General features: G+C 45.4%; 1 protein-coding gene across 4 annotated transcripts in view; it reads left to right on the top strand.

Moving 5' to 3' along the window:
- FOXN3 (forkhead box N3) overlaps positions 1-27,611 on the top strand; it is a 408,969-nt gene that overhangs the window by 207,491 nt on the left and 173,867 nt on the right. For all 4 annotated transcript variants that reach the window (XM_082618968.1, XM_082618969.1, XM_082618967.1 and 1 more), the window contains one exon: positions 15,928-16,064. In XM_082618968.1, coding sequence (XP_082475094.1) covers positions 15,928-16,064 — 137 coding nt within the window. The remainder of the gene's footprint in view (positions 1-15,927; positions 16,065-27,611) is intronic.

The following is a 27,611-nucleotide window of genomic DNA, read 5'->3' as shown; positions in this document are numbered from 1 at the left end:
GTCAGCCTCCGAGGGTTGTGAGCAGAGGAGGGTAGAGTGGCCTGCGGGGCGGAGGGAGTCTATCCAGCACGCTTGTAAGATATAGAATGGGGGGGACTAAGAACTGTTGCGTTGGTCCTCACGTGCCCTGAATATCTAGTGCATGTGTGTGCTTAGCCCTGGCAGAGGCCAGAGAGGAATGGGGCTCCTGGTGGTCGGGCGGATCACAATGGGAGGTTTGTAAACAATATCTAAAGATCTTTCCTTAATTTAAAATACCTAAACAGGGACTTACCTGGCGGTCCGGTGGTTAAGACTCTGCACTTCCACTGCAGGGGGTGCGGGTTCAATCCCTAGTTGGGGAACTAAGATCCTGCATGCCACGGGCGTGGCCAAAAATAAATCAACAACAACAGCAAACCGCAGTAAACAGAACCCCCAACTCCTTTCAGCTAAGTTTTTTTTTTTCCTTCCTTTTTGCGGTACGCGGGCCTCTCACCGCTGTGGCCTCTCCCGTTGCGGAGCACGGGCTCCGGACGCGCAAGCCCAGCGGCCATAGCTCACGGGCCCAGCTGCTCCGCGGCACGAACCCGCCTCCCCTGCATTGGCAGGCGGACTCTCAACCACTGCGCCACCAGGGAAGCCCTCAGCTAAGTTGTAATAGTCTTCATTTTCAAGTGTTTGATACTTACTTTCCCATCACTGGAGGATGGTACAAAATCCGGGGAGATCTCTCCCAAAGGAGAGCTTCCCTTCCTCCAGGGCTCCCTTTGGGAATGCAGAAGACAGAGCTGGCCTTTTGAGCAGGACGCATCCCCACAAGCTCTCCTGTGTATATGGAGAGTCTCTCTGAGCTGGGACTCCTGGGACCCACCGCACAGGTTCACCACAGCTTAAATGCCCAGAGCATGCTTTCCATTCAAGAGCCCCTGCAAGCTGTAAGTTGTCCTCAGGGCTGCCACATGGGGAAGGAAGTGCTGCCGGAATAGATGCTGTCTTTTGTTGTTTTTGTTTTGGGGAACAGCTGCATCGTTGAAACACCCGAAGTACAACATTTCTTTCTGTTGTCTTAAAAGACAACAATGAGTTATAGATGCACTTATAAGTACTCATTATGTACTTATAAGGACATAACGTATCAGAAATGTAAATCACATCCTCCCTGTGGTGTGTGGACCCCACAGGCCGTCTAGACCTTATCCCAGAAGTTGAGTGTAATTTAAGGCTGTGTTTATGTTGCCAAACAAATCCAGTGTAGATGATTCCAGCAGAAGGATGTTGGAGTTTAGCTTTTTCTCACCCATTTTAGAACATGTCCATCAAACCAAAGCCCTTTCTCTCCTAATTCCCTTTGAGAATTTCTTTAAAGTAGCACATGATTTTAAGCATCTCCTTCCTGCCAGGTGAATTCAGAGACGTGGGGTCCCACCTGGAAGGGAGAGGATGTAAAAAACATTGGGACAAACATACACAAGTTGCCCCAGTTTGTGGGATTCTGTTTATCTTGGTACAGCCCTTCCTGTAGATTGTTGGAACCCTCTGAATGCTAAAGATTTGAAAACACTTCCAGGAGGCTGGATTTTCTCATGGAAGCAACATGATTTGGTGGAAAGATGTTGGGGGGGGGGGCGGACAACTCAGAAGCCTGTGGCTGGCTCTGCTTCTTGCTGATTAGGATCTAGGGAAGCCCCTATCTTTTCGGAGCCTGTTTTTCTTGGCTATGAACAACCTGAATCTTCTCAGATTCCTTCATCGAGTTGTTTAGGGCCACCTGAGATATTTGATTGCCCTTCGAAATTTGCTTTACAAACAGAAAGGTGATGTTTTGTTTGCAGATGGTCACGTGCCAGCAATGCAAATATAAAGTCGTCATAATAACAATAGTGACTATTTGACTGTTTTTCATCTGACATGAACGATTAAAGAAAATCTCTGTGTGAATAAGTGTATGTGTATCAGAAAGCATCTGTATGCACACTGCCATTTAAGGATGGACATCACTTCGTACAGTAGATCATCCCCAAATTATTCGTGATTTGACTCGGAAATGTGTGATAGGTTTTCTTGCAGCTGGTTACCTACCTACCTACTAGTGTTGGTCACAGGACTCTTACTTTGGTGGTGACATGCACGGGTTCCTGAGTCAAACTGAGGCAAGTTAGTTAACTTGTTTGAACCTTAACTTCCTTATCGGTAGGGCCATCCTACTACCCACCTTCCAGGTTTGTTGGGCGAATTAAACGAAATAATGCACATGAAATGCTAGGTTGGTGCCTGGCACATGGTCAGTTCGTGGTCAGTGTTCACGGTCATTGCCGTCACTACCACCGCTACTCACGTATGTGTAGCTTGAGTTCCGACTTGGACTGACATTTAGGCCAAGTGACTCTGCAAGATCCTGAGTGAGTTAAAATTTCTTGTGTATAAAATTTCCATGGATAATCAAGGGCTGGCTGTTTTGGGAAACCTTAATTAATCATTGTGGCATGGTCTGAGTGCGGTTTGTAGGAATCCCCGGGTATCCCTGGGCAATGCACCCAGCGTCCCTGTTTCTCCCCTCCCCCGTGGGGGGGGGATCAGATGCCGGCCTCAGGAGTCCTTCCCGAGATCCAGTTCAGGACTGAGGAAACGGTGGTCAGAGAGGACTTTTACACCATGAGATGAAAGGCGCTCTGTAGTAAGCCAGAGATACCCACCCCCGCCCAGGCATTGTAATCAGGTAACTCAGAACCCTTGGCAGACTTTCTCCGAAGGTCCTGTGCTTGGCTATCAGGTCGCCTTGTGTAATTGTCAGTTGTTAGGAACCTCATGAGCTTCTGGTTGACTCTCTAGAGGGCTGTTCTCTGTGTTGTGCCCCTCAGGTTGCAGTGAGTTCTCAGGTGAGCTGAGAAGCATCCAGAAGCAGGTGTGCTGTCCCAGGTTGCCTCTGTGGCCCTGTACGAATCTTCTAGGTCACTGTGCCTGTGGCCCAGGTGAATCCCCATAGTGACCAGTGCTCAGTTTTGACACTGGCCTTTCCAGGGGACACGTATCACATTATCACCAAAATCAGCAGTCTGTGGGAGAGACACGCAGATACTGAGGTATCTGCCCTTTTGCAGAACCTCCCAGGAACACAGTTTGTGAGGGTGATATGATGATGAGGTTAAGGGTGTAATTTGCTTTTTAAATACACTTGACCCTTGAACAACAGGGATTTGAACTGCTCGGGTCTACTTTTGTGCAGGGTTTTTTCAGTAAATATATTGGAAAAAATTTTGGACATTTGTGACCATTTGAAAAAACTGGCAGGCGAACTGTGTAGCCTAGGGATATCGAAAAAAATTAAGGAACATACAAAATATGTGTTAATTGTGTATGTTACTGGTAAGGCTTCTGGTCAACAGGAGGCTCTTAGTAGTTGAGTTTTGGGGGAGTCAAGGGTTATACAAAGCCTCTCACTGTTGTGGCCTCTCCCGTCGCGGAGCACAGGCTCCGGACGCGCAGGCTCAGCGGCCATGGCTCACGGGCCCAGCCGTTCCGCGGCATGTGGGATCCTCCCAGACCGGGGCACGAACCCGTGTCCCCTGCATTGGCAGGCGGACTCTCAACCACTGCGCCACCAGGGAAGCCCCAATATACAACGATTTTTGACTGTGCATGGGGGCCTGGGGGTCCGTGCCCCCCAACCCCTGCATTGCTCAAGGGTCAGTCGTACTCAGAAAAGGACCTCAGGGAGACTCAGTGTGAGGCCAAGAGAGGTCGTTTAGACACCAGGAAGCTCAGGCCTCACCAAGGTTTTCATGTGGTTCCTGGGGTCCAGGTCAGCGAGTCTTTTTGGGGGACTCTGTTCACTTATATTTTTCTTCATCATTAATCTCAGGATCAGATCATCCTCTGATTCTGTCTCCCCTCCCCTCTCTGCCTAGCGCTCTGTCAGGCATGTGTTCCTTTGGCGTTCTGGACCAGCCACCTCTTACCTGCAATTGTCCTGGACACCCTCTCCCTGTCCCGCAACAAATTCGGCCACTCCCTCTGCTCCCAGGGCCCCATGGATTCTGTCTGACTAGCACCCACAGTAATATCAAAGGAATCTTACAGGGTCATTTGATCATTATTGCTTCCCCCACCTGGGTCAGGGATGGCTTCAGATTTATCCTCGTAGCGGACGCTACAACATCAGGGACCCAGGCTGTGCTCAGATACCATTTGTTGAAAGTGTCTCCTTTGTGGTTGGGATGCTTGTGCTAGAATTTAGAGGCACTGTAAAGGTAACTTCTCCTTCAAAGTGGGCCGAGTTGCTTATAGCAAAATACTGTGGCGAGAAGCTGGATTCCCAGCCTAGGAACTGCCAGCAAAGACCCCATGGGGACGGACCATCAGGGAGAGTGGGTGGCTCGTTGGTCCCGTGGCCAGTGGTCTGCTCTTTAAAAGACCAACCAACTGGGCTTCCCTGGTGGCGCAGTGGTTGAGAGTCTGCCTGCCGATGCAGGGGACGCGGGTTCGTGCCCCGGTCCGGGAAGATCCCACATGCCGCGGAGTGGCTGGGCCCGTGAGCCATGGCCGCTGAGCCTGCGCGTCCGGAGCCTGTGCTCCGCAACGGGAGAGGCCCGCGTACCGCAAAAAAAACCCACCACAACAACCAACCAAGCCAACCAAACTACCAACCCAGCGTGCGTGTTCTACTGAGAGGGTCTTTATGATTATTTAAAAAAAGTAAAAGGCCATAATCGTTAAGCTCCAGCCCAGTAGACACACAGCCTGTAACTGTAACTCTTACCTGGCCAGGCACATTTAACAACTCTTAGTTATGGAAATAAGGTGATCAAATTATATGTGCCATTTAGATAAGATCATATTGGAACATTTAAAAATAGATGAGTAACTATGGACAACCAGGAGATAAACTGGCACTGGTGGGCCAGTTGTAATCCAACCACGGGTGTCTCTGTCAGACCCACGTGGGCCTTTGTCACCCTCCATAAAACGTTATTGCGGTAATTCTCATTTGCCACGTTTGAATCACTTTTTAAAAAGTAGAGGTACCAGAAGGAGTGTAAGTTCGGTCCAGAGCTGGAGCTGGCTGTCATCTTCTCACCTCTCCATAGTGGGTTTATAAAAATCCTTTCCTGGGTCTTGAACTTTTAAAATAACTGAGTTCTTATTTCTGACAGTGTACTGAATGGTGAGTTTTACCTCCCCTCCTATTTACTAGCTTTAAGTCAGTTTGCTTTTTAAATTGGGGGAAAAAAAGGCCTGAAAAAGGCAAGTCAATATATGTCTTTTATTCTCCCATGTAGCCTCTTTGCAATTTGCTTATGCAGTTTTAACTCTAAGGTTGTAGATGTGATGCAAACAACTGTTATTTATAAATTTGAAAACGGAATATATCCACATTCCAAACAACTTTATCACGTACCGTCCTGTTTTATATATTTATATATAACTTGTTTTATATCCAGTGACAAATAAAACCTTGTAAATTTGCTCATCTTTGTTTCTGTAATAAAGTTATTAGCAGTTAAGTGGTCACGTAGGATTTATTTATCTATCCATATATCCTCTGTGTATGTGTATGAGAGAGAGAGAGAGGGAGGACTGTTTGATGCCACAATATCTTGATTTCATTTGAGTAGTAATTTCACTCTTTGAAGTGGTGTAGCACGGCTGGTATTACAAGTATATAAAACCACCAGCTTTTTATATTTCCTGTGTGTTTGGGGAGTGTATGAAGTTTTTGTAAACTTCTCTGTGTCTGTATTTCTTCTCAGCTTGCCTAGGCTAATACTGTGAGGTTTCAGAAAGGGAAGAATCGTTGACTCTTATTTGCTCAAGGGCCCCAAAGGACAGATTGGTGAAACTAATTGGGAGAATTCCAAGATTTAGTTGGATAAAAGCAGTGATTTTAAAGATGCCAATTCTTTGGCTTTCTGGCTCGGAGTATCAGGGTGCGTGTGTGCGTGCCTGTGTGTGTGTGTGTGTGTGTGTGTGTTCCCTTTTCTTTATTAGAACTTACCAGCATAGAGTTTGACAGTATTTTTAAGTAAATGTCTTCTAGGTGTTTTGGTAATCATTTTATTATTGATCGTTGTTAGTGCACTAGCTCTTGACTGCCTTTGGTAGTTGGAAAACAGTAGTCTAGAGGGCACCAAAAATAACTCATTTCAACCCAAACAAACACTTGCTAGCTTTGCCAGCCTCCATGAGTTGATGTGCTTCACAGTTTCCCTCCCTTTGGCCTCTCCTAACCCCCGGTGGAAATTAAGTGATGAGCTGTGGAAGTCAGCATCATGGTGAGTGATAGAGGAGAGATTCCTGTAGAGCAAGAGCCGTTGGTTGTAAACTCCAATCAACTGGTGTCCTTCAGCCATTCCCACCCCGACCCAGCTTCACCTGCCAGGTTTGTCCTAGAGATCAATTTGGTTTTAGGCAGATCTTGGGGCTATTTTGGTTTTGTTTAGGTGTTAATGCAAGGAAATGATTGACTTTTCCTGCACCAGTTAAACACACACACAGTCTGTCCAGCTTCTCCACTGGAGGTGAAGCATTTTCCTCAGGCCTAAAAAATGCCTTCCCTACCTGTGCCACCTGCATTCCCTCGTCCCCATCTCCATGGATGCTTGGTGAAGGGAGGGAGGCTTTCAGAGACAGCCGAGGCACGCTTGTGGAAAAGCCTCATTATAGAGCTCAGGTGTCTGAATATTGTACAAGTGACATGTTATCTTGATTTCCATCTTCCTAGCTTTTAGAATACATGTGTAAAATAATAGCAAGATGATTGCGGGATTGGAGGAGATTTGTGTATCTGATATTCAGAAGATGCAATGTTAGTGAGTTCGAAATAGTCAGAGGCTGTGAATCTCAGGGGCTCTGTGTCCAGCTCCCGATGCCCACAAGCTGGGCTGGTCCTCCAGGTACTGGGGCTGCCCTCCCCGCCTGCAGGGCCGCTCCCCAGAATGAAGCTAGACTGAGGCCCACCAGGCCAGGGTCTTGAGAGAGGGATTCCTGTCTGGACCAGGTATGTAATATGTCTTTTCCATTCCTCTTTCTGCTTTTGGAAAACAAACAAACAAAAAAACTATTTAGAAAGCAAAGTGGGACATTTAAAACACTGCAAACAGTTTGGGAAATCCAACTGTCTGATGTGATTTCTTTTTAAAACTATCTTTCTTCTGGAGTAGTTGTCTATTTTGTTATGATGTATCTAGAAAAAAATTCTTTGTGATCAGTTTTGTTCTTTTTCCCTCTCTCCTCCTCTGTTTCATGTATTTGGCTAATTTTTCAGATCCTTTTCTTTATTTTACTTTCTTTTTTCTTTTTTTTTTGGCTGTACCCACTTGCGGGATCTTAGTTCCCTGACCAGGGATCGAACCCATGCCCCCTGCATTGGAAGCGTGGATTCCTAACCACTGGACCGCAAGGGAATTCCCCAGATCCTTTTCTTAACAGTTTTAAATTTTAAAAATCCCCCTTGATGTTTTTAGATTATAAATTATAGAATTTTAGGACAAAAAGGGTCTTTAGGAGTCACTCACTTGCTAAATAAGCATCTTGTTGTGGTATGACGTTACTGGCACTTGTTAGAATAACTTTTCTGTTTTATTTGTTTTTTCCAGTTTCACCCAACTTCTCCTGTGATGTCCTTTGACAGGAAGTAGAATTAAATTAAGTGTCTTTTTCACGCTGGGTATGGTGTTAGGCGCATTTTATATGTTATCACCTTTAAGCCCAACAAGACTGGGAGAAGCTTGTTTTACCTCTAGTATGTAGGTGAAGAAACTGGCAGTCAGAGAGGACAAGAGGTTTATTCCTGGTAACACCACAGTAGGGTAGTGGTGTAGACAAGATCCACACAGGCGGATCCCTTTGTTGCTTGGGAGCCATGTGCGGGGTTGCATTCTAGAATTCTCCCTGGGAAGCCCTGGCATTGCCTCTTGCCCCCTCACTGGTCAGAGTCAGTGAAGAGTGTTTGCCTCCCACTGTTGACAGCCCCAGGGAGCATGAACCTCAGAAAGCCAGACTCTGTCCTGGGGCTTTGATGGGAAAGTTAGAGGAGGGATGGGGAGAACACAGTCTCCAAGGGGCTGCAGTTTCTAGCGGGGGCAGCCTGGGGTAGGGGAGTAGCTGGAGAGGGCGTGGGCATTGGGTGGGCCCGTAGGAGGAGCTGGCCTGACGGAATATGTGTGTGTGTGTGTGTGTGTGTGTGTGGTGTGCTTGTGTGTGTATATGTGCACAAGTGCGAGGTTTCAGCACCTTTGTCCCCTGCAGGACTCATCCTTTCCCTCCTCTGCCAACCTATACTGCATTGGCCAGCTTGTGTAGTCCTTTAGAGTTGTGTATTGTTTGTCTTCCTCTGGAGGTTCTGCACCCTAAAAAATGGACCCTGCCTTGTGTCATGGTTACAGGTGTTGTTAAATGGCCTGCTTCAGAATGAGGCACAACAGTGTTATTCCCTAAGTCAGCTGTCTCCCCACCCTGTACCAGGGCAGCGTGGAGGGTAGGGCCTCTCCACTCAGGAGGTGGCAGGTTTAAGGTCTGAAGGGTAGGGACCTCCCTTGGGAAGTCCTGGGTTGCCACAGGGTCCTGGCACCCAGGGGCCTCGATGCACAAGGAAGCGACTCAAAGAGAGGAGCATCCTCAGAGCCTCGTATCCCTCCTGGCATCACTCCAGTGCCCACGACTTTGCTTTGTTCTGTTTTGATCCTTTCATTTCTACCTTAGTACATCTGATATAAAATGCTTACTTTGGGGCTTCCCTGGTGGCACAGTGGTTGGGAGTCCGCCTGCCGATGCAGGGGACATGGGTTCGTGCCCCGGTCCGGGAAGATCCCACATGCCGCGGAGTGGCTGGGCCCACAGCAGTGAGAGGCCCGTGTACCGCAAAAAAAAAAAAAAAAAAAAGCTTCCTTCGGACCAAGGAAAGTACCATCAGACAGTGGAAAACAAATAGCCATGTGTGATTTTTTTTTTTTAAGATGAAATTTGCATTATTTCACCATTTGGCTAGTATTCCCCCTCACAGGGCAGGGCCTGCATGTTTTGGAGCTTGATGTCAAGGAAAGCTGGCTATTTAATATTTTACCATCATGATCAGGAGGGTAGTGTTTGTGGAGCTTTTATTATGCGCCATGCATAGGATGATCTCATTTAATCCTTGCAACAGTCCTGTGAATCAGGTATTATTATATCACTCCCTTTTTATAGATGAGGAAGTTGAAGCTCAGAGGAGTTAAGTAACTTGCCCAAAGCACCCAGAACTGAAAAATGGCAGTGTTGGGAAGCTAGGAAGGAGATGGGGAATTGAAGGTACGTGTATACTAAGTAATCTGTAGTAACACATCCTCAAAGCATAGAGTTAGGAGCCCGTGGGATGATTTAGTCTGACCATCTAATTTATAGATGAGAAACTGAGACCCAGAGAGGGAAAGTGAACTGGACATACACATTGACTTTCAGAAGCAGTGGTGTTAGGTGCAGCTCAACAAATACTAATATGTGTACTCGTCACTGATGAGCATACTTACTCCAGTGAGCGTCCGTACCTCTTCCCTCCCGCATCCCTGCAGATGGGCCCCTTTCCTGCCTTGGAGCACTTGACTTAGATCATCATTGGCATCCCCTCCCCAATCCCACAGGACCCAGCCCAACTCTCTTAGCGTCTGAAGACTCCCCTTACCTGGTTTTAGGTTCCCAAACTACAGGAGCTTTGAGTCTGAACGCTGGGTTCAAGTGCAGAAGCTGTAGAGAGGGACCAGCCAACAGTGGCCTGTGTTTTTGTAAATAAAATATTATGGAAGCACAGCCATGTCTGTTCATTTACATCCGTGGTTGCTTTTGTTCTGCAATGGCAGAGGTGAATAGTTGCAACGGGGACCGTGTGGCCTACAAAGACTAAAAATTTTTTTTTTTTTGGCTGTGTCATGTGGCTCGTGGGATCTTAGTTCCCCGACCAAGAATTGAACCCGTGCCCCGTGCTGTGGAAATGCCAACTCCTAACCACTGGACCACCAGGGAATTCCCAACAAAGACTAAAATAGTTACTCTGATCCTTTAAGAAAACGTTTACCAGTGCCTGCTGTAGAAGAATCAGTTAATGTTAAACCTCTGAAGCCAGACCACCTCAGATCTACCTTTCTGTGTCCGTAAGCTTTTGCTATAAAGTTTGGGGTCAGTGAGGGGACAGCAGAGGGAAGGGAGTGGCATATGTCCAGCAAGTTCCTTCACGTACCTTAATCAGTAGCTCTTAATACAAAGGCTCAAAGGTTGTACGTTCACCTGAGCACTGGATTTCCCCCTGCCTCCCAATCTGACCTAGTTACTCAAATCAAACCATTATTCTTCTCTTTTCTTTACCTGCCACTTCTAATCCATTGCCAGGTCCCATTGCTTCTCCAGATTACATCCCGAAGCTGCCCTCTCCTCTACGTCACTGCTACCACCTGGTCACGTCGGGCCTGGGCTATGGCATCAGCTCATCACAGATCCCGGCAGGTCCTCTTCCGCTCCCAACCCTTTTATTTTTCACACAGCAGCAAGTTCCTGTCTTCCAACTCACAACTCTCTTTATTTCCTTCACAGCAGGCAGTACAGTCTGTCATGATCTTGCTTATTTATTTCTTGACTTACTTACCGTCTTCTTCCCCGTCCAGAATCCAAGCTTCAAGAGAGCAGTTGCCTTATTGTATTGTTCTGTATTCACTAATGTACCCCCATGGTGCCTGGCATACAGTGGGTACCATATGGGTGAGGGAACGGAAGAGGGTGGGTGGTGTTGGAAACATCCGTGGAAATGGCATATCAGAAACATCAAAAGGGATTGTTTGGAATTGACGTGTACACACTGCTATATTTAAAATGGATAACCAGCAAGGACCTAGTGGACGGCACAGGGAACTCTGCTCAATATTATGTAACAACCTAAATGGGAAAACAATTTGAAAAAGAATAGATACATGTATATGTATAACTGAATCACTTTGCTGTACACCTGAAACGAATGCAGCATTGTTAATCATTATACTCCAGTACAAAATAAAGAGTTAAAAAAAAGTGGAGGGCATTGTTTCAGAGTCACCAGCAACACGTATCCAGCTCGCTGCTCCATTTTGCCATGGGTCCTGCCTCATTAAACCCCATCCCCAAGCATGGTCCCTCCCCTGTGAATTGGGGGTCACATTGAGGGAGTCCTCCGTTACAGCTGGGAAAGGGCTTTATCCCTCAGAAGTGACGAGAAGGAAGAAAGTGGAAACCATTGCTCTAGAACAGTGTTTACCACCCTTTTTGGACCCAGATCCCCAGTAAGAAGTGTATGTTACTTTGTGATCCACTGTACACCAACACGCAGGTGTACTCACACACACATTTCACAAAATATTACTTTAGTACAGATGCTTTCTAAGCTGTTCTGTTTGGTTCTAGTCTGTTCCATGAAGGCAGTGCTGGTTGTGACCCATTACATTGACTACATGCCCCATTAATGTATCATGGGCCACATTTTGTAAACAATGTTTTAAAATACGGTTTATCCTCAGGGACAACCTAGTGAAGAGACCCGCAGTGAAGGCTGGATGTTTGGCAGACTGGCCAGTGCTGCCGTGCGGGTCTGCGGAGCTCCGAGAACAGGGAGAAATTCATGGGCTGCCGGGGATGCCCCTGGATCCAGACCTCTCAGGGAAAAAGCAGTTATCCTTAGAAGTTAGATTTAAGATTTAATTTAGTTGTTATTCTTATCTCTCTCTTTTTTAAAAACCCTTCTCACTAATCAGTTCTTTCTACAATATAGGTTCTCCTGGTCTTTTTTTTCCTGCTATGTACTGATGTTTTTATTGCTAACAAGGAATTGTCTATTATTCCCCAGGTGCTTTTTTTTTTTTGCGGTACACGGGCCTCTCAGTGTTGTGGCCTCTCCCGTTGCGGAGCACAGGCTCCGGACACGCAGACTCAGCGGCCATGACTCACGGGCCCAGCCCCTCCGCGGCATGTGGGATCTTCCCGGACCGGGGCACGAACCCGGGTCCCCTGCATCGGTAGGCGGACTCTCAACCACTGCGCCACCAGGGAAGGCCCCCACCAGGTGCTTTTTAATTAAAACAACAACAACAACTTGGCTTCATCCGTATGTTTTTGTTTGTTTGTTTGTTTGTTTGTTTGCGGTACGCGGGCCTCTCACTGTTGTGGCCTCTCCCGTTGCGGAGCACAGGCTCCAGAGGCGCAGGCTCAGCGGCCATGGCTCACGGGCCTAGCCGCTCCGCAGCATGTGGGATCTTCCCAGACCGGGGCACGAACCCATGTCCCCTGCATCGGCAGGCGGACTCTCAACCACTGCGCCACCAGGGAAGCCCCATCCGTACGTTTTTACTCCTTTTTCCTTTTCACATTAGTTTTCTCAAACTCTGTGTGTGTGCACACACGCCCGTGCTCATGTAAGAAAGATCTTCCTTCACCTCTCCCTTCCTTCACAGACATGTTTTTGTCTTAAATATATATATATTTATATATATATAATATATATAAACATATTTATAAATATGCATTTTATATAATATATTTATAAATATAGAAAATATGTATATTTATATATTTTATAAAAATATATTACCTATATAAATATATATAAATACTTTTCAAATATGAAAATGTGTCTATGAATAGAAATCTTTCTTTCCTTATTATCTTGAATTCCCTAACATTTAATGGTGCATGAGCCTCTCAGTTATTATGGTTCAAAAAAAGAAATCCATATTCTTTAGATGAGATGCAGATAATTCTGAAAGCTCTGACCCTCAAACTTATTATGCAACTCTAATCAAATTACACCCTTTTCTCCCCTGTTATGGGCATTAAATGTAATTTTTCCTGGCCGAATAAACTTGAGCATTCTCTGTTCTGCATAGTTCCATTTTAAAAGTTTTCAAGTCAACCTTTTTACTATTCTGAACTGTTACATGAAACCAACGAGAATGCTTGCAAATAAGATGCGGTGCCAGCCTCTTTCATGTTCCTTCCAAGCTCTGCCTAGAGCTCTCCACTGGAAAATCATTGGAGGGGTTTGAGGGATCTACAGTGTCCCCATAGGTGTGTCCTGAAGATGCTTTTTTGGCTTATTTTCTTCTCTCTGGAAATTCTGAGTGTGAGATACTGAAATGAGTGTTTGGTCTGTGAAAATCTATCACAGTTCCAGACCACGCTCACTGTAAAATGCAGAACTGATCAAGGTAGGAGCCGTGATGATCCCAAGCTCGGGCACGTTGCCTGCAGTGAAGATGCTGTGAATGTGTGCTGACCAAGTTTGGAATTAAACCTTAGCTTGGTGGTCACTGTGCGAAGACCCGAGCAAAAGAAAACTTCTAGTAGGGAAGTCAGAGTTGGCTTCCTGCGCAAGGGAGAAGTAACATGGAGTGAGAGATTCATAGGAGGGCGATGGTGGAGTGGGGTGGCAATAAAGTGAGGTGTCTTAGAAAGTAGGAAAGCTCTCCAGAGTGCACTTGCTGAGCCGGGACCAATGACACTCCTGTAGATTAATACTTAGTCCTCACGTGGAAGGTCTGCTTGCTGGAGGCCCCACCCACTGCCTCTGTTGGAATTTGGTGATTCTTTCATGATGGGAAAATCAGATGTGGAAAGCATGGTGCAGCCAGCTTTGCCATCTTTCTTCTGTCCAAAAGGAGCTGTTCATGGTCCCCTCCGCCCTCCGCCATCTATCGAATGCCTATACGTTCTCCACTGTTCTAGGTGTTTCCTGTCGTGTGGACCGCACACCTTTCTCTAAGGGGGTCTTTATTTTGCCACTGAGGAAGCCTGGACTTTCTAGGGGACCCTGATTTGCCCAAGGCCACACAGGAAACATCTGTCTGGCTTTAGAACTCCCATTCTTACTATAGCTCGGCCTGCCTCTTGTACCTGCACCCCAATCCTGCGGGGTTTTCCCCTTTTTCTTCTGGTAAATAGTAGTGTAGTATAATAAACAAGATGCTAAGGATTAGGAGAAACCACCTTCTTGCCTTATTGTTATTTCCCTTCATTTGTTTGTCATATTTTTATTCCCTGTAAGATTAAACGGCCCTACCCTGAAAGCCACCTTGATGGAAACAGAAGCCCCGTGTGGTTCCCAGAACCAGGGTAATCTCACTGCAAAAACGTTTGGGTTGCACATGGGCCCTGGCCCTCCAACTAGCTAGTTGGGAGCCTCATCTTCAAGGGGATTGGAAAGGGAGTCCCACTGGCACAGGGCTCGACAGGGAGCCTTTGATGGACTCAGGCCAGGCCCCCTGCTGCCGAGGAGTTGACTGGCTTTTGTGGTTTGCTTTACATTACCCAGATTTGGTAGTTACTGGTCTTCCCCCACGCCTCTCAGCATCTTGGCTTTTGCTTTCTTCTAAAAAGTGTGCTGCACAGCTTTTTTCCAAAGGACAGAATGGAAGGTCCAGGGCTGATCATTGGTGGCCTTGCCTGCTTTACCCGGAAAGTGTCATTAGTCCCCCTTCTGGGCTTGAAAATGTACGCATGGAAGGAAAAGACCACGTAGGGTGTTGAGTTTTCTAAAGTTGAAATCTTTCATTTCTTTAAGCATCGGGTGGTTAAACTGGGAGCTTTGGTGTTTAGCCCAGGCAGGTTGGCCTGACTGGGACTGTGTTTGGGGTCAGGCCTGCACTTGGGGGTCGGGTGGGGGGAGCAGCAGTGGGGGGGGGAGCAGAGGCTGTAGCCCTGGACCTTGGCTTTGAGCCATTCCCTGTGCTGAGTGCGTCGGTGGTGTTGATAGTAAAGAATTTTAAGGGGTTCTGTGAATAAGTTTGTAAGTAAACTATCTGGTAAGCTGATGACTGAAATACAAATTTTTAAAACTTTAAAGGTTTTAGGAATAATTTATTTTTAGTTATCCTTCTAAGGGATTTTCTTGGACTTTGCCCCCTGCATAATAGTTAAATGATTTTCTTGTTTGCTTTCTAAGTCTTCCTGTAGTATAATAGTTGTGAAAATTAGCGAGTCGTTGGCTGGAAGCTTGGGGTGGGTGTGGGTTTATATAATTTGACTTCTTTTCTCTCCAAATCAGTAAATGTTTACAAATGACCTTATCAAGCAGCTGGGGTACATGCGGTCACTTGAAAGCGAGCAGTCAGAACAGTGACTGCCCGTCATACCAGCCTGCCGCCAGATCCAGCGGGCCTCAGAGGCAGGTCTTACATTTGTTTTATAAAATGCTGTGTGCCCAGAACGAAAGCGTCCAGCTGAAAGTGGGCCTCCGAGCAAATCTCCCTCTTTCCATGGAACCAGTTTGATAAAATTTGTATTTTAAAATTTCTGACTTCTGAAGATTCAGGTCTGGAGCAAAATCCAGAATGGAGGATATCAAAAAATAAGTCCTGGATTCTGGCTAAGGTTTACCACTGCTGCCTGAGTTCTTTTGTTTCTTTGGGAAGGTCATTACAGAATTCCATTTGAAGCTTAAATGTCATTCTTTTGTTAAGAAGGAAAAAACAAGTGGATTACTTTTCTGTTTTTGTAAAGTGGCACCGATGTAATATGGTTTGAAAACATAACCCTCGAATTTTTAAAGCAGAGACAGTTTTGAGGGTGTCTCTGCCCTCTTTTTCTCTCAACCCTTGATACCTGACAAATTTAAAACTCACTTTTTAAAGGGAATACATATGTTTTTCAAAGTTGACACTGAAAAATAATAAGGGAACTGAGGGTTTTGGTCAGTAGGATATGAAAATTACAATATTATTGTAGCAACATCACCTGGAAATAACATATTCATTTTGTTAAACTTAATGTGAATACACAGAAGCGCACTGCCTGGTGTTCTGTTGTCAGAGCACAATAGTACGGTAGTTAAGGCTGGCAGACAGTTAACAAAGAAGTGAGAGGCTTTTCAAAATCAGTAACTATGATGAGAGTGATACATCTACTTACTGCACAGTGGGTACTGTCTCTGTATTAATCACTTTTATATTTTATTGTTCTTTGCAGAGTATCGGGAAAGGGTCATTGTGGTGCATAGACCCAGAGTATAGACAAAATCTAATTCAGGCTTTGAAAAAGACACCTTATCACCCACACTCGAATGTGTTCAATACACCTCCCGCCTCTCCTCAGGCATATCAAAGGTAAGCCATTCAGACTTCTTTTGTTTTGGGGTTTGTTTGTTTGTTGTCTACTGAAGTTGCATTATTTTGGCAGAGACAGGCACTGAAACGAATTTAATAGGCTGTATGATTTTAAAAATAACTGTAGATAAATGAGAAGGAAGTTAAGTATTCTTGGGGGCATATCCAATTGTTTTTTCTGCAAACCTTACCGCTTCTGCTGCTTGGGACGAATGTGTCTCCTTCCAGAAGCCTTCATGGTGGGTGAAATACTGTCTTCCTGGGTAGAAACATTTACAAAGGAAAGTTGTCAGCTTTAACATCTCAGAGTGTGGCCTTTTGCCGGGATGAGAGTCCAGGAATGTGTCGGGTAAGCGATTCCAACTTCCCATCCTCCAAGCCAGAGTGTCTCCAGTGTTTCACTGAAGGATGCACAGAGTTGTTGCCGTTCCCCGTCTCCATGTACACGGTGCTCCAGAGTGATCGTTTTGTTGTGGTTACTTGGTGTTTACCTCTTCAAGGAAAACAGCAAAGAACAGTAGAGACTAGGATTGCGCCTCACATGCCCATTTGTTTTGAGACAGTGAGGTCATGGGTGCCATTTTTACAGAGATAGAATTGGAGGGGAGGATATGCAACCTGTCACTTAAAAAAAAATAGGTTACTGTTAGAGTCTAAAACAATAGCCATATAAAACAGAACCAGTTTTTAAAATTGATTTTCTCTTGCATAGTGTTTTGGTTTGAAATCTATCCCTCAACTCTACAAAAAAAAATTATTTTTCTTTAACGTATAGAGATGTTTCTATTGTCACCACTCAGTTAAGAGAATGATCCTTGGACTACAAGTTTACGTCAATGAGGAAAGGCGTGAATTCATAGATGTCGGTAGTTTCACAGTCTGTGTCATTGCGGATTCTTTCCCTAGTCTGGTGTTTGTTCTGCAGAAGGGAGCACAAAGTGATCCTCTGAAACAGCATTAATGAAGTTCTTGTGCATCTCAGTTGAGAAGCATTCCATCACAGGCCTTAGACAATCAGTCTTCAGCAAGAGACGGGGAGGAACAGCTGGGCTCTCTGAGAAGACTGCTGTATGTCTGCCTTCGCTAGGCGATTAGCGTGATGGTAGCCATAGCAACGGCAACATCTCCATAGTAACACGTAGCCGAGACAGGTGCAGTTGCATCACAAGGCTGTTTGTTGCCTGGCAAAAGGACAGGCCATTAGTACTTAGATATGGGCTGTTGCCTTAGAAACAAATAACCCTACATAGCAACTACAGTTGGCTTGAAAGATTTGGGGGCAAAAAAGGTTGTAGCAGCTTTTGTCTATGTTCATAAAAATCAGTGGAAGCATACTTTATTGGAAATGACAACTTGAGGTCATATAGCTGTAGGAGATAAAATGGGATTTTCCAAAGCAGCCCAGCCAGCATTGTAGAAATGTCCAGAAGGGCAGAGCCATATGCTTGGTTTTCTCCTTGTGGCTGTAACCACTCCTGAAATGGGAGAAAACTGGGTTTGGAGTGGAGACTTACTGATATGCAGGGTTGATGGGGGAGGGGATGACCCTCATTATTGGAATAATTCCCAGATTCTCATGTTCCTTTGTCATTCTGCTCCCCTCACCCTCCACACCCCACAGAAAACCCTTCACTTTCCTCCCAGTTTGTACCTCGGAAGTATTTCATATCCTTTTGCCTCTAAGAAGTTAAGAACATAAGTGTTATTCACTGGGTCATATCACTGGCTCATTTAGACCAGTATTTTGTTGCCAAACGTGACCCCAAGGGAAACACAGTAATTATTTAATAATTTGAAGGATTATAGTAGAGCTCTAGAGGTTGCAAGAGGAATGCATACTCAGGCGAGAGGCTTTATGAGCTGGCCTAAGCCTAATGACTTCATTTGATTTTTTTAATATAGGAATAAAAATGCAGATGAACTGGAACTTTTGTAATGAAAATAATTTCCAAACGAAAACTTCAGATCCCAGTCTGTCACATCCAGTTCCTCTTCTCCCAGTTGACTGAGGGGAAAAAAAAAGTTTCTGCCTCTACCCATGCGGGAGCTTAGATTTCACCTCCATAAAGATTACTGGAGGCTTCCCTGGTGGCGCAGTGGTTGAGAGTCCGCCTGCCGATGCAGGGGACATGGGTTCGTGCCCTGGTCCGGGAAGATCCCACATGCCGTGGAGCGGCTGGGCCCGTGAGCCATGGCCGCTGAGCCTGTGCGTCCGGAGCCTGTGCTCTGCAACGGGAGAGGCCACAACAACGATAGGCCCACGTACCGCAAAAAAAAAAAAAAAAAAGATTACTGGATGTGGATTGAGAAGACAGACCAGATTTCAGCCTGCCTCTTCCATGTCTTAACTATAAGAACAAGTCACTTTCTCTTTCCCGGGGACTATAGTTCCTTCATCTGAAAGCTTAGAGTTTGCTTCAGTATCCTGTAGTGTGTAAAATTGTACTAAAGGTCCTAAATGCTGGATGATTGTATAATATTCGTATAGCTGACAGTGATGTAGTCAGTTCTGTTCTAAGCCATCGGGCCACTTGTGGATGTGACTTAGGGAAGGTGGAAGTGGGACAAAGCGAGTCATAAAAAAGGGACCACAAATGATGACCTGACACGATCTGGCTGGGTCCTCTGTGATGCAGGGAATCACCTGTCTGCCCCGCAGGATTGCTGTGAGGGTCACCTGGCAAGCGCTTGGCTTTCACAGAGCTGGTACTTAGCATGCTGAAGATGGTGATTATACTAGATGGGTGGTTATTGCTAGTACTTGCAGGTGTGCTTGGCAAGTAGTGCTCTGAACCAAGCTGCAGGTGGCTGGAAACTCTGCAGGGAAAATGAAGCATCTGAAAACACTGACCCCGAAACTTTGTTCACGTCCAAATATGATGCTCCACACTGCCACACGGAGACTTGTGCCCCTGTTTTCCAGTATACCCTTTTGAATATTTGTTAGAAGCATCACTGTGATCTCTGCCTTCATCTTCACTGTGTGCTGCACTTTGTTCTTCCTGTGTGCCGTGTCCAAATTTCCCTTTTTTATAAGGACATCCGTTATACTGGATTAGGGGACTACCCTATTCAGTATGATCTAATCTTTTTTTTTTTTTTGCGGTACACGGACCTCTCACCGCTGTGGCCTCTCCCGTTGCGGAGCACAGGCTCCGGACGCGCAGGCTCAGTGGCCATGGCTCACGAGCCCAACCGCTCTGCGGCATGTGGGATCCTCCCGGACCAGGGCACAAACCCATGTCCCCTGCATCGGCAGACGGACTCTCAATCACTGCGCCACCAGGGAAGCCCACAACCCTTTTCTTAAGTAAGGCATTTCACTAATAAAAATATGGAGAAGCAGAAAGTTAGGAAGTGTTCCGAAAACAAGGATGTAAAAAGCATACCAGAACCACCCTGAATTTGCTCCCAGTGGCCAAAACTGGGACTATATGAACAACAAATAAATAACATAGCATTGGGATATAACCCCAAATATAAAGTACATGTCTGTGAATCCATACTGATATAAATAAATGCTCAAATAAATAAATGAGCGTAGAGACAAATTTCCCATACGGAAGAATTCTAAATAATTTATGTAGATCTTCATCCATTCAAGGAGTGGGAGTTTAACTCCCCACCCCTTGAGTGGCTGCACTTAATGACTTACTTCCAAAGAGCAGAGTGTGGAAAGGGGGTGGAAAAGAAAGTTTATGGTGGAAAACCTGGCAAACACTACCTTGGCCAGGTGGTCAAAGCTAACAGCATCTGTGATGTGAAGTTGACAAGATGTACCTGTGATAATGATGTCAAGAAATGATCACTTCACCTTTGTTGTCCTCCTCCCCCAAATCCCTAACTTCTCTGTAATCAGAGAAAAACATTAGGCAAGGTTTTGTCCCCAAGGTGTGTGTGTGGGGGGGATGTTCTTAAAAATACCTGACTAATTGTCTTCAAAGCTGTCAGGTCATCAAAAACAAGGAAAGTCTGAGAAACTGTTACAGACCAGAGGCTACGAAGACATGGTGAGACATGGTGACTAAATGGGTAATGGGATCTCTTGGATAGGTTCCTGGAACAGAAAAAGGACATTAGGGAAAAGCTAGTGAAATAGGAATAAAGTGTGCAGTTCAGTTAATAACATATCAGTGTTGGTTCCTTAGTTGTGACAAATGTACCTTAGTAACCTAAGGTGTTAACCTTGGGCAAACTGAGTGTAGGGTCTGTGAGAACTCTCTGCACTGTCTCTGTAACTTTTCTGTTAAAGAAAAAGCAGTCCCCGATGCACAGACTGGTTGAGTTTATCAGTTTAAAATAACCACGTCCCTTTTGTTGTAATGGAAAGTAAAAATCGCTACATCGCTGAGCAGTTTGCCTGACCCATTTGGAGTCTGTCTCTGTCATGTTACAAGACAAGTGAAGAGCTGATGAGGACCAGGAGCTCTTGCTTTTACCTCATTCTCCCTAGGATCTGCTGAGCCGTACAAGGGGCTTGGCTGTAAGTTGGCTCTTACAGTTCTTGGAACTCTATTTCTGTGAAATGGCGCTCAACTGTGCTTGGTAGGGCCCCCGAGGCCAAGCTGCCCATGCCAAATCAGCTTCTTTTTGTTCCCAGCTTTTGCCAGTGTGACTTTCAGACTCTAGGTCTGGAAAGAGGAGGGAGGATGGTGGAGTTGGGTTTCTTGCCCATCCGTCTTCAGAAAAGTCCTATTATCTGGTTTAATGGTTTTGTTGCCTATGCCCCTCTTTTGTGGATGTGGGATTTCTTATTAATGGATATGCATTTTTTTTTTTTTTTTTTTTTTTTTTTTTTTTGCGGTATGCGGGCCTCTCACTGTTGTGGCCTCTCCCGTTGCGGAGCACAGGCTCCGGATGCGCAGGCTCAGCGGCCATGGCTCACGGGCCCAGCCGCTCCGCGGCATATGGGATCCTCCCGGACCGGGGCACGAACCCGTATCCCCTGCATCGGCAGGCGGACTCTCAACCACTGCGCCACCAGGGAGGCCCTGGATATGCATATTTTAATGCTTTTGATATAGATATTGCCAATTTGCCTTCCAATTTTAGACTCTGTTCCAATCTACACTCCCACCAACTTTTTAGGAATTTTCCCTTTTCTAATCTTTCTCCGTGTCTGATGGTTAAATAAACAGCTCCCCAGTGGGTGACCTTGGCTTTTATGATTTTGATACTTTATAGTGGGGGCCCTTAAACTTGACGATACTCAATTCATACCCCTTAAATAGTGGGCACCCCAAGACAATGTTTATGACAACAGATTGTTTTCAAAAGTTATGTATAGGGTCTTATGTAGCATCCTCTCCGGGATAGGCACCAATCCAAAATCAGTTTACAGAAAAAAAGTTTCAATCATCTCTCACCATAGGCGGGAACAGGTTTTATGATGACTCAAACAGGATGGTTTATAGAGAGTTTCCTGGATGATCATTTTTTCAGAGAAGGGAAATTTAGTAAAATATACCTAATTTGGAAGCCAGAGCCACTATAGTTTTATGCTTCCTTGGTACCTCCAAAGAAATCTCAGCATCTTATCTGCCTCTGGTCTATGTGATGGGGCAGCCATGGTTGGGCTTTAGAGGAACATAAACCCTGATTGAGGGGACTTCTGTTCCCCAATGCACCTTTCACTTTTTGCTTAAATATCTTTAAAAATAATGACAACGTATTTTATATTTTATATAAAGTATTGTAGCCTAACATGTACAAAGTTAGAAAAATCCATAAGACTTTTTATTTGCTGATCTAGGCCTGAAGATTTATTTTTTGGAAGACTTTAAAGTTTAAAACATTTCAAGAAAGTTTCTGTTGCTCTCACCTATTTTTTTTTTTTAAAGAAAATTCTGAACATTTAAGCTTATCATTTAGCTCCTTATGTTTCTTTTTGCTTCTTCAGAGCAGTTTAATGAGCCGCAAAAGATACGTTAATGACCTCTCCAAAGGTTTTGGCCTTTCAGATATTGAGGGTCTTAATGAAAATGGCTGATTTTGGTGCTGACTCACCAAAAGGTTTTATTTTTATCTTGCCTGCTGCCCTATTCATGTGCTTTGAGCTTATTCTTTATAATTTTTAAAAATGCCTACATAGCAGAACAATACTGCTAAGGATATAGAAATTGTACAGAGTGGTCAGAGTATATGTTTGAATTAAGGAAATCATCAGGGATTCCTCACCAGGTAAGTAAGCGTTGGCCGAAGGAGAGACCTGATGATGGCAGATGGGGGATTGCGTTGGGAGGAGGTAGGGAAGGTGGGGTGTTTAGGGAACTCATCCTTTTAGACAATTAAAAGATTAGAAAATCCTTACAGTGTTAAGCTTGTTAACATAACCATGTTAATTCCCCCACTAAAATGCTGAATTTGTACACAGCAAGGAATAGCTTATTCATTGCTTGGATAACATCCAATAATTTTTTAACTTATAAGACATCTTTCATTCCAGTTATTCAAAGTGGTATGCATTTAACTGTTGGCAGAAGAACTGCAAAGCCACAATAAAATCAGTTTTAACTTGTATTAAAGGGGTTTGTTAGATTGTTGTGTTGTTGCAACTTTTAATTCAGTCAAGTATAAAGAATGAATGTGAGGATTTAGATTAGTTACATCATTATTACACATTACACGCCTTATATTTACTTGTAAGCAACATATTTGATGGAAACCATGAATAGTTTTTTAAAAGCTCCTCGTATACAATACACTTACTTGTGTAAGTGTAATTAAAAAGGGTGAGGTATTAGGTATTTTGAAAGCATATGCGTTAAACTGCAACATTATGCTTAATTTTTTAAAGGACAATATTCTTTTAAATTTTAAAAACCTTTTAAAATCAGTGTGAAGCTTCATTGTGCTAAATATATTGAAGGATGTGCTAAATTAATGTGGTAAAATGAATATGGGATTGAATGACAAGATTTTCTAATAATAGTACTTTGAAGTACAAACTTTGTTTTGTTAAAAAATTGGAGGAGACATCATAGAAAAGGCTTAACAATTGTAGGGGTTCACTCTGATATATAAAAAACAATGCTCATTTAGTGTGAGTTTTAAAAATCCATGAGTTAGGGCTTCCCTGGTGGCGCAGTGGTTGGGAGTCCGCCTGCCGATGCAGGGGACACGGGTTCATGTCCCGGTCCGGGAAGATCCCACATGCCGCGGAGTGTCTAGGCCCGTGAGCCATGGCCGTTGGGCCTGTGCGTCTGGAGCCTGTGCTCCGCAGGGGGAGAGGCCACAGCAGTGAGAGGCCCACGTACAAAAAAAAGTCCCTGATTCCTGGTTAGAAAGTTGAAGTGTTGATGGACTCAGCAGGAGTCCAGGGTCTTTACCGATTTGCTTCCTGTTTATTTGCATCTCCAAATAGCCAGCAGAGGACCTGGCAAATTCCTGGTCAGAGCATCTTAGGGGCCGACCTGCATTCTGCATGTTTGTCAACCCCCTCACCTTCTCAGAGGGGGAGAAATTGATCTACATGTTAGAAATATGAAAGCTGTCAAAAACGCATGCAATCAGTCACGTACAACATGAGACAACAGACTGCACACTCGCTTTTGCAGCAGGGTAAAATCGGCAAATTTTAAAAAATTTTTTTATTGGAGTATAGTTGCTTTACAATGTTGTGTTAGTTTCTACTGTACAGCAAAGTGAATCAGCCACATATATATCTCCCCTCTTTTTTGGATTTCCTTCACGTTTAGGGCACCCAGAGCATTGAGGACAGTTCCCTATGTAGTAGGTTCTCATTAGTTGTCTAAAAATCGGCAAATTTTTCATCACCATAGAAAATTAAAACCAACCACTGCCATTTCTAAGACTCCTCTTTCTCCAACTTCTGGTTACACTAAACACTCCTGGATTTTATAGACTGAAAAGGAGGGGGATTAAGAAGTCGAGGCCTCATATAATTAGATTAGACAGTGGAACCCATCATTCATAAAAGATTTGAGGAAGGAAGAATGGGGGTGGGGAGAATTCATGTACTATAAGTGCGTCAGCTGTGAATTAATGTTGGTCAAAAGTGTACTGTAAGTAGTTTCAGGTTATATTAATAAAAGGTGAGTATTTGAACAAGTGATATGATGACCAGTAATTCCCACTTTCAGTGTAGACCAGACCTCACTGCGATGTCTCTGACCAGGTGGGAGGGGGACTTTAAGATAATGAGAAAAGCGGTGAGGCTGGTGGAAGAGCTGGAAATGTGTGATCTGGAGAAAATACTTTCAGAAGATCAGCATGCCAGCGGTCTTCAACTTCTGCTAGGAGGGATTTGGGTCCAGTGGGTTGAAGTTACAGAAAGAAAGATTTGGGGGCACTTCAAAAAGATCTCTCCAACAGAACAGCATCTGACAATGCCAGACACATACCAGGATCTGGGTAACTGTTTGGGTGGATGGGTAACTGTTTGGTTGGGTAACTGTTTGGGTGGGTAACTGTTTGGGTGGATGGGTAACTGTTTGGTTGGGTAACTGTTTGGGTGGGTAACTGTTTGGGTGGGTAAGTGTTTGGGTGGATGGGTAACTGTTTGGATGGGTGAGTGTTTGGGTGGGTAAATGTTTGGGTGGGTGGGTAACTGCATGGGGAACTGTTTGGGTGGATAACTGTTTGGGTGGATGGGTAACTGTTTGGGTGGGCAAGTGTTTAGGTGGATGGGTAACTGTTTGGGTGGGTAACTGTTTGGGTGGATGGGTAACTGTTTGGGTGGGTAACTGTTTGGGTGGGTAACTGTTTGGGTGGATGGGTAACTGTTTGGGTGGGTAACTGTTTGGGTGGATAACTGTTTGGGTGGATGGGTAACTGTTTGGGTGGGTAAGTGTTTGGGTGGATGGGTAACTGGATGGGTAAGTGTTTGGGTAGTGTGTGAACCAGCTACTCTTGGGATGCTAGTCAAATTGAGATGCCCAGCTGCCAGGGTCCCTTGAAGAGATTTAATTATTGCTGGGAGAATTGCAAGGTCATCCCTTCCAGTTCTTGCAACGTTCTGTTTCTAGCTCTTGCAACGTTCTGTTTCTAGCTCTTGCAACGTTCTGTTTCTAAGTCTGTTGAGCTGTCAGCACGGGAGAGTAATGGAATATCACTTGGTAGCCTGGTGTTTGTATTCTCCAAGCCCACAGTGTGGTTGGAAACAAAACACAGGGAAGATATGCATGGCTTTGTTACTCAGAAATGAGAGGTCAGATTCTTCTCCTGAAATTGTTAAGTCCAGATTTCAAGGCCATAATGGGACTAATTTAGTTACTCTTCATTCTGTGTCACCCAGTATTTTGATTCCTGCCCTATAATTACCTCTCTTGTTTTAGTGACACTTCTTTGCATTTCCTTCCGTGTGAAGAAAATTATCACTGTGGTGTTTTGCCAAGCAGAAGATCATTTCCAAAAGCTGTCCATCAAATCATCCAGACCTTCCTCCTATTGTTTATCCACAGAATTAACGAGAGCAACACCCACCCTTTGTATAAATCTCTGTGGAAGAGCCAAACCCCTGTCCTTATTCTGTGGTATCACATGTTTTGGGCTGGTCTCTGGTCACATTCTTAACCTTTTGTTTTTTCTTACGTAAGGGCCACATCGGCGTTATTTGTCAGACCATCTTTGAGACTCTGCTGTGTATGTGAAAGGTGCAGGAAGAGTGTGAGAAGCATCACACGTTAATCCCACATTAATTGCTAACTCTTGCTGATTTTTCATTCATCTGGAGACAGCATCCATAAACCCTTTAGACACATTTCTTAATCCTTATCTTCTTAGATTGAGTTGCTTAATCACAATAGTCCAAGTAGAGACATGTATAAGGTATGTTTATCTACTTTAAATGGAAAGTTTTGGTCAAAGTCTGTTAGCCACCCATATCTCTCTAACACACTTAGTACCCACCCCGCGCCCCCCCCGCCCCCCACCCCCGCCGCCAACACACACCACCCACCACCCCCATCTAGCTTGGCAAGAATAAAAGTGAGTGGAAAAAAAAACATTCAGAGGAAACAAGTAGGAGTTTAGTGGCTTTCTCTTCCTACTCCTCCTCTTCCTCCACCCTTCCCCCCCCTTTCCTCCTCTTCCTCCACACCTCCCTCTCCCCCTCTTCCTTTTCCTCTTCCTCCACCCTCCCCTCCCCATCCCCTTTCCTCCTGTTCCTCCACCCTCCCCTTGCTGCCTCTTCCTCCACCCTCCCCTCCCCCTCCCCTTGCCTCCTCTTCCTCAACCCTTCCCTCCCCCTCCCCTTTCCTCCTCTTCCTCCACCCTCCCCTCCCCCTCCCCTTGCCTCCTCTTCCTCCACCCTCCCCTCCCCCTCCCCTTGCCTCCTCTTCCTCCACCCTCCCTCTCCCCCTCTTCCTTTTCCTCTTCCTCCACCCTCCCCTCCCCCTCCCCTTTCCTCCTCTTCCTCCACCCTCCCCTTTCCTCCTCTTCCTCCACCCTCCCCTCCCCCTCCCCTTTCCTCCTCTTCCTCCACCCTTCCCCCTCCCCTTTCCTCCTCTTCCTCCACCCCTCCCTCTCCCCCTCTTCCTCTTTCTTCTCTTCTCCCTGTCCCTTTCCCTCTGCAATTGTGGGACTTTCAGTGAAATGATTTTTTTAAATGATAAAGAGAGCAGAGTTTAGTATCTTAGGATTCCTTTGACCTAGAAATTGACTCCCTCCTCCCCCCCATTTCCTTTTCTGCTTGTAGAGAAATTGAGGAACAGAGAGAGATTCCCCCCCTTTTAAACTTTCCAGCAGAAAACCACTGGAAGTGGGTGTTCTGATGGGCTTTGGTGAGTTCCTCAGGCCCACAGCCCCCTGCCTGGCCTCATGTCCGCCCACACTTGCTGGGGAATGGACCCTAGCTGGTCCTGAAGGTGGATGGATGGGTCCAGCAGCTGTGACGTCCTCAGGAGGAAGAGGCAAGTCTGGAACAACAGCAAGAAAGCAGAAAAACGAAAAAGAGCTAAAGACCTTAAGGTCTCAGAGTGGGGTGCTGGCGTCCCCGACCCTCCCCACCTGTCAGAATCCTGCCCTGTGGTAGACCAGAAGTCACACAAGGTGACTTGTATCTGATGAGCTTTGGTGCCCTTGGGCAGGTCCTTCTGCCTCCCTGGGCCTCAGCTCCTCATGTGCAACAAGGCACACCGGGGAGCACAGCCTGAGAGCCCCACTTGACCATCCCCAGGCTCCCTCCCAGCTCCTGCAGGCTGACCACCATCAAACCAGGCCTAGAGCAAATCCCAGTACATCTCAGAAAGATGCGGGTTAGAACCTTGCCTGGGCCACTCTCTATCTGTATGATCTTGGCCAAGTTACATTTTGTCATTCCTGTTGTGGCCTAAGAATACCTATCTTGGGACTTCCCTGGCGGTCCAGTGGATAAGACTCTGAGCTTCCACTGCAGGGGGCACGGGTTCGATCCCTGGTTGGGGAACTAAGAAACTAAGGTCCCGAATGCTGCGTGGCGTGGCCAAAAAAAAAAAGAAGAAGAAAAAGAATACCTGTCTCAAAGGGGTGCCCTGGGTATTAAATTAAGTAAAGGGCTGTATCAAATGCATTTGTGCCTGGCCCATGGAAAATCAATGCATTTTAATT

The sequence above is a fragment of the Mesoplodon mirus genome (genome assembly GCF_964341445.2).
Source record: "Mesoplodon mirus genome assembly, chromosome: 4".
Classification (NCBI taxonomy): domain Eukaryota; kingdom Metazoa; phylum Chordata; class Mammalia; order Artiodactyla; family Ziphiidae; genus Mesoplodon; species Mesoplodon mirus.
This window is presented reverse-complemented; position numbering and strand designations above follow the sequence as displayed.